Source organism: Chaetodon auriga, chromosome 2 (genome assembly GCF_051107435.1).
Source record: "Chaetodon auriga isolate fChaAug3 chromosome 2, fChaAug3.hap1, whole genome shotgun sequence".
Classification (NCBI taxonomy): domain Eukaryota; kingdom Metazoa; phylum Chordata; class Actinopteri; order Chaetodontiformes; family Chaetodontidae; genus Chaetodon; species Chaetodon auriga.
The window spans coordinates 7,526,961-7,534,927 of record NC_135075.1 but is presented as its reverse complement, the minus strand read 5'-3'; the positions used below and the strand labels follow the sequence as shown (position 1 = coordinate 7,534,927).

General features: G+C 41.7%; 1 protein-coding gene across 1 annotated transcript; it reads right to left on the bottom strand.

Moving 5' to 3' along the window:
- Window positions 1-95: 95 nt before the first annotated feature.
- LOC143333661 (opioid growth factor receptor-like protein 1) lies at window positions 96-3,931 on the bottom strand. Its single transcript, XM_076751834.1, has 8 exons — window positions 3,346-3,931; window positions 2,814-2,876; window positions 2,376-2,414; window positions 2,226-2,280; window positions 1,720-1,798; window positions 1,570-1,636; window positions 1,345-1,493; window positions 96-1,248 (listed from the first exon to the last, which is right to left on the bottom strand). Exons 1-8 carry the CDS (start codon window positions 3,916-3,918, stop codon window positions 852-854), a joined length of 1,422 nt encoding a protein of 473 aa, XP_076607949.1. The 5' UTR covers window positions 3,919-3,931; the 3' UTR covers window positions 96-851.
- Window positions 3,932-7,967: the final 4,036 nt, after the last annotated feature.

Sequence of the window (7,967 nt, the reverse complement as noted above, 5' to 3'; positions counted from 1 at the left end):
AATAAATGCAAGTGTGATACATCTCTGATCATGTAAGGCATTTAGGTATAAAACAACAAGATGTAAACAAGAAAATTCTTCATCAGACCCTCTTATCCACACCGTAGCATCAGCACTTTTATTGCACATTTTCTGGTCCAAATGCATTCATCCAGTTCAGAATACTGCACATTTGTGTTCATGAAAGAAGAATAAAGCAAGAATTAAATAAGAATACAAGTCCAGAAATGAAGCCCTTCGTACAAAAAGAAACAAAAGCATTTGCATGAATAAGCATGCTGTTTGATTCAGCACGCAAGGCTCAAACTGTGTGCACTAATGAGGAAATTTTACTGATGCTTTGTGAAGATCATGTGCAGTATGTGGAGTGTATCTGCCTCTTCATCACTGCCCCCACCCTCTCCGTCTTTTGACCCTCTGTGCCGTGCTCTTCAGGGTTTGATAATTAATCTGCATTCATTTGGCAGACTCACACAAGCTCTTAATTGCAGTTGTTTACGCTTTGTGACCACCACCTCCACCAACCGCTGCTCAAGGCAAATCTATTGTGAGTGTTGCTCGATGGCGACAGTCATCACATATCAAGTTTTCAGGGTGCAGCAAGCAACACTGTTACCAGATATAAGACACATGTTGCTGTGGGAGCTAAAAAATAAAATAATAAAAGTTGCTGGTGAATCAGCTCTAAAAGATCTGGAAATCCAAAAATATCTAGAAAATTTAAGGGAAAAATATGATTGAAGTTTAATTGGCAGTGACATTCCACAGTCACAGTCTGACACCCAATGTCACACACATTGGATCATTTCCTGCTCCTGAATCTGTGATGATTTAGTACATACTATACAGGATTAGTACAGTATGTAGGATGGATCTGGGTGATTGACAGTGGCAGTTTCATTTGTCTTATCTTTGGCTTCACCACCTTCACTGTCCAGACTCAGACACTTCTGTGGCTCGGGCATCAGCCGCCTGGACCACATCCTCTGAAGTTTCTTTGGGCACCACACAAACTCATCTTTACGCTCATAGTTCAAATAGGCAAACTTGATGAGGTGCCTGCGCTGCCTCTTGTCAAGGACAGCAAACACAAAGTAGTTGAGAACACTGTCCTTCACAGCTGGGAGTTCTCTGTGGACGAGAGTCTCCTCCAGGAAGAAGCGGACCAGCGGGGCTTGGTAGTGAGGGTACCCCAGGGTTCCCTGGCACTTCAGGATGCGGGTTATGCGCAGGTTGTTATGAGTGTGACTGTCAATGACAAACAGCAAGGGGGCAAAAATAGATTATTCAGTGGGTTCTGTTAATTTTAGCAATCAATATGTTTCATTAAAATTCAGAGCTCACCTGTTAAGGTTGTTGAATCTGTCTCTCCAGTTTGACGCTCTCCGGACTTCCCCCGTTTCCTCATCACACAACTCGATACCATAGAAGTCCAACATGAGCTTGTAGGACTTCAGCAGATTTTCCTTTGCAGTGCTGTTTTCAAGAAAACCCTGAAGCAAAGGTAGAAGCCCTGTTATATGAAGCACTCTCTACTGAAATGTTAACTGTGTATTTTTAGCCGTCTACCTTGATTTCTTCTTTCGTCAGTGGACTGGCCTCACTGTTCATCCCCTGTTCTTGCAGTGGGAACAACCTTTGAGAGGGAAGTGTCACAACAAATTGGAGAAACGGGACGTGAACGTTTTACATGACGTCTGTGACTGTAGAGTAACTTACCATTGGATATAGGTGTGCACATACTCCAGTGTGTCATACTGACCGGACCACTCATAGTGGAAATTGTGGATGTAGATACCTGACAACAAATACAAGTCACCGGAGGTAAATTCATTTGTAAATGGATGTCCGGACAGTCGCACATTAAGATTAATGCAGTGCCTGTTGGCTGGCCAGATGTTTCTGCTGAACAAAATGATGTTCATTTTTTCTTACAAGTGTAAAAGTTACGCAAATGAAACAATGTGAGATGAGAAAATTGCTCCTTGGACAAACTGTGATGAAGGCTGACGTGTAGATAACACTTTGTTTGAAGGGGGCACAGGTTCAAAAAAAGTTCAGCACCACTGAATGAATCCTTATTTTTGATTATTATTATTATTATTATTATTATTATTATTATTATTTATTTATTTATTTTTTTTAAATTCAGATTTAGACTGAAGTTGACACATTAAATCACAACACAGAGCTTGTTTCATTTATGTCCATGGACAATGGCCTACCATCAGGTTCAGAGGGCTTCAATCCGAGGTAGAACATCAAATTAGGCTTGTCATCCTACTCAACAGAAGAAAATTGCTCTTAGACATCAATTTTTCTGATACTAATTAAAAACCATGTCATATAAACACACAGTCGTCATGTGTACTTACAGATAATGGCCTGTTCCAGCGTTGCAGCCGGATCTGGGACTGTAGGGAGATATAAAGAAACAGTGTGTGCTCAGCTTCATTTAAACATGGGACAGTGAACGTTTGCCATGTAGACTGTGGACTCTGTGTGTGTGTGTGTGTGTGTGTGTGTGTGTGTGTGTGTGTGTGTGTGTGTGTGTTAGGGTTGCAACTGTATGAGATTTTCATAGTACGATAACTGTCTCAAAAACATCACGGTTTCACAGTATACAGTATTACACAGTAATTACTTTTAATTGAACAAACACTTCATTAGAATTCTGTATATAAGCAAAAGTGAATGATATGATAACCATTAACTTCCATATAATGTGGAACTGGTATAGTGCTGCAATTCTAGTGTATGTCTGTGTGTGTGTGTGTGTGTGTGTGTGTGTGTGTTGGGGGGGTGAAACTTACAGGGTAGTCATGCCTGTAGTTCTGCATGTCTCTTGCAGCATTTTCAAATCTGCTGAACTTGTACTGGTGCACAGAAAATACATGCAGGTCAGTTTAAACTCTTCTCCACCACATCCCAGAGACACATATTGTACTTTTCACTCCAAGGCTGAAAACAGGCTGTTTTTCAAAGCTCATGAAAAGTTTAGAGATACGTGGTTCTCACACAGCGACGCTACAAACATATGATGATCTTATAGAATATGATGCTGTCTGTCGATTAAACTAGTCAACAGTACATAAAGTACTGAATACGTTTTCCATCATGTAGATAGAATATGCCAAACAACGAACATTGCAGTAATTTTTGTCAATCTGACCGAAAAAAAACTTTAAAATGTAAGAACTGTCTTCAAATTGCACGAACATGTTCCCCCACATGTGATGTAATGAAGTCACTGTGAGATGACCAAAAGGCACAGCTGAAAGTTAAGGGCAGAGGTTACTCCAGCGCAGGCCTGAGCTGTCTGCAGCAGGCCCCAGCTTCACTCACGTGTCTGGACGCTGCTGGCCTCCAGGTGCTCCTCACTGTGCTCTCCTGCTCCTCCTCAGTCTCCCAGGTTGAATCATAGCAGCAGTACAACTCATCTGAAGTCTCCACTCGATACTCCTTGCTGCCAAACTCATCATCCTCATCCTCATCTTCGTCCTCACACATGGGCTCAACTCGACACCCCCCAGCTTCAAGCTCATTACCACCTTCATCACACCACGGCAGCTCGGTGGCGGGCTCTCTTTGGGAGCCTGCGACCCTCTCCTCAGCCACAGCCTCATATTGACCCTCGCACTCAGACCCCTCGACCTCCACCGAGCAGCTTGTCGCTGCAGGTTTGTCTTCGCCGCTTACTTCAGGCTCATGCCGGCTTCTTCCCGGATCCTTACGCCAGCCTATCGCTGCAAATGCATGTCCGACAACAGGGCGAACCATCGCTGTAATACAGCACCATAAAAGCCCGAGTTTGCCCCATAACCACGCAATCAGAGGGGACAGGCGGCTGTATACAGACCAGGCCATCAGAAGCACCACCTGTCTAACGAGGCGATACAGTACTGACAAAGCGCTCATCTGAGGTCAGTGTGCTGAACATGTTTCACTTTCACTTTCTCTCAAGTTGGCGTTACAGACTTACAGAGAACAGAAACTTAGGAAGTCTCAGTTCAGTCAACGCCCACAGACAGATTGGATCAGCAGGACGAAGTGTGTAGTTAAGATTTGGGGTGAAACATAACGGAGTTACATGGCTGCAGTGACACAAACTATCCTTGTGGTTCACAGTGAAGGTTTTAGACGACAAGAGGCGTATCCCTCTCAATAATGCCCCCCCCCAACAAGTCTAACAAAGGGATGACATTAGGAGGAGTGGTCTAATCTGTAAGAATTAAAGCCTGACAGCATCCTCATTAACTGTTACCTCAGGACATCTGCAAACACCACACTCCAAACTCTGACAGCTCGAGATAATCAGCAAAAGAGTGAGAAATATGAACAGCCATGACCTCAGTCCTCTCTCACTTCATTCACTTCACTGAAGTATGGCACTTTAATGTAGACACGGTATTTACATGAAACTACATTTAATAATGATGGGGATGTTAATCAATTGCAATATTTCAAGGTATTTTTAAAAAATGAACTATTAAGGAATTGATCAAAGCCTCCATTTATTCAAAAATAAAAAGGATCTTAGTGTTTACAATTCAGGTGTTTTAACCCTTTAAATTGTGCAGATAATACATTGAAAATATACTTAATACTAAATAAGCGGTCCTGAATTTGCACTTTAATTGCTATATTTTTAAATGAAAATGAATTGATTCATGTTAGTTTGTATGTTTTTACCCCTTAAAACATTCCCCCTTGCAGGAAACCCATTACAAACGCCTTATTATTACAATTCATTTACTCACCAATTACCCCAAATATGGGACAAACCTATTAAATGACCAAAGTCCTAATCTCAACAACACCTTTATTAAGCAATGAACTGATTTGCCAAGTATTTCAAATTAACATGCACCCTTAAATCCCTTGAAATCGGCTTCATTTGGTAAAGGCGAAAGCATTTTAAGGGTTAGGGTAAAGATTTTCACACTGATTGATAACTGGAGGAATCTCTGACTAACATACCAAACTTTGTGATTCACTAATAAAAACAATGCCAATAAGATACAGATTTCTAATGGTTGAATGCGTATTATGGATGGAGGGGGAGCAGAGATGATGAAGGAGGATATACTGGGATGAGGGTCGAGGAGTGAAGGAAAGGAAGGCTGATTGATGTGTTTTCAGGGGTAAATGAAGGATTAATCAAGAAACAGGGGTGTCGTTTCACTTCTGTAGTTCATTGTCAAGTGCATGAGTCTATGCCATGTTATTCAAATAATCCCTGCTTCATGTTCATACACACACACACACACACACACACACACACACACACACACACACACACAGTGATAGTAATTGTATTTGAGTGCCTGAACACTGTCTTCGTTTGGCTCTGTTTGGCTTATGCAACAGTTATGTAAGTTTTCTGACCTTGTGGGTTAGTGCTGATCATTTACTTTTAACCATGAGTGCAAAGAATCTGCAGAATCCCTTTTATATTTGGGCTTATATTTCAGCGTGAAACTGTCCTGTTACATTATCTATCCATCCATCCTGTCAGACATCATTTCAAGATTATTAGCAGTACCAAAACAATGAATTGGTTTACCATGACAAGACTTTTTTGTTACTTGTTTATTTTTTTTCTATCCAACTCACTTCTTTCATTTTTTCCCTTGTACTCTAAAATATGGGCATCAAAGCAGGAGTAGTCTACTCAACAGGACATTCACAGGAGGAAAAGTACCCTGGTACCAAAACATAGACAGATTTTTATTTTAACTCTGTGATCTTGTCCAGAAAACAATGCAATGACTATAATTTAAAAACACAAAGGCTGCAGTTGGTTGCAATTTTCTGTCATTTGAGAACAGTGATCCATATAATAGAAAACATCACTTTTTTTCTATTGTGTCACAGTCATCCTCACACCAGGTGCCTCGACCAGAATGAGGCGCCGCTCCCTGAAGGTGATGACGTCCCTGCCCTTTTGGCTAATAAGGCTCAAAGGACTGTTCACATTAGCTGCAAAGTTCAAGCCTGTTTCCCTCCATGACACTGATGACTTGTCACCACAGAGACATTAGCTGGCAGTTCATATAAAGCATTTTTTAATTTTACAACATACACTTTGTGTCTGGACTATATGATCATCATAATGACTGTATTCATCTCCACATGCTGCTGTCAGTGTAAAGATAGCATCATGTTTGCAATATATTTCCCCCTCCTCATTTTCCTCAGATGAGTGTCTCGACTCCATTTGGTGGACATCCTGCTCTTAATGTCTTCCTGTGGAAGATAAAGGGACGCATGGACCATCCTGTAGAACAGAGAGATATGAGATGAGTACAACAGATAATACTAGCATCATTACTTCTTGACTGCAGAGTTGATAAACCACAGGATGCTTATTAAAAAAGTCACCTGGCCTTTGCGGTGATTGCAAAAAATCTAGCCCACTGCTTCACTGATGTGTCTATTTGTGCCTTTCTAAACTTCTTCTGTGGCTTATTTGTCTCCCACATACGATGTGAATTTCACATAAGGAATTGATGCTGAATAATAGTGATGTAAGCACTGTGTGCTCTCATTGAGTGGACTCAGTGGCCGGGCTGTTATCTCACAGGGACTCCTTTCAAAAGGAGATAATTGCTCTCACCGCCAGTGGAGAAAATCAAGACGAGTCTGCACGCTACACTGTTAACATCTGCTTGGCAATAGATTCATTTGTGCTTACTAAAGCGGGATAAGGCCCTGTGCTGTCTCTGGAAGATAAAAACATAGTGTAGAGATAGCCATATGTTCTATATGGAACAGAGGCAATAAATGTGGATTTTAATGACAGATCTCAGGCTCTTTATGGCCTGGTTTAGTGCATGAATAGGCCCCACAAATTGGAAAGCCCTCCTGAAATAGATGGGAACTTCGTGCAGGATATGAAACTGAAATAACTTGCAGCATGGAGCTGCGGCAGACAGCCTATTTTCTGGTTGCTGTGCTGTGCAACCCAGTTAGCATGACACTGAGCAAAAAGCCAGCACTGAAAACCTCAGTGAGGCTCCATGAACCCTGCGTCTGTGTGGCTGCACTGATACATACACACAAATCATCTGTACTGTCTCTCTCTCACTCACTCTGCGCGATGGACCTAGTTAATGATGAAAGCTCGCTGGATCACCCAGCGACCAAGTGTGCTTGATAAAGGTCAGCGTCGCCACCGGCTAATGCTTCATCGCACAGAGTAATACTTTAGCCAAGCGTATTGTGAATACTCTGCACATGAACGCTTCACAGGACAAAATAATCACAAGAGTAGAGTCTGGAAAAGCCTGCTGTTTCTGCTGTGCTTCTCTGTGGCAGCCACAGACACATCACACACAGACACACGGACACTTGTGTATCCCAGACCTCTCCAAACTCTGGGTCAGTGACTAACAGTAAGGAGAGTCAGTGGAGAAGAGAGACTGCAGCATGAATACTAAAATGGGAAAACAGTGAGGAGCACCTTTTATTTTGCTGTGGCAGCTGTCTAAACTTACAGAAAAGACAATTTGGAGTAAAGTGGCAGTAAAAATCCTTCTAGGCTCCGATATCCAGCCTGCACTGATTTATTTTCTTGCTTCTTATTCACATTTTTCTGCCTTATTTAACTTTGCAAAAGTCTCAGTGAATCCAGAACTACTGACAATCTGTGTATTGGGATTACCAGGACAGAGTATCAAGAATAGCCAATAATAGAAAAACACCAGGGTCCTTTTAGCTGCACATAACTGCATGCGCACGAAACATTCATGTTAGATCGCTATTGACAGTTGTGATGTCTTGATATCATGCTCACACTTAAACATCTTAAACTGAGATTGAAGGTGATAACAGGAGATACATTTGAAAACAGCTTTTTATACTGTCAAACTGCACAAATATTGTGCACAGTGAAGGTCAAACATTGCAGTGAGGCAACAATAAGTGAAACACCTATTGAGTGGAGAGCGACTGCTGTGACCTCT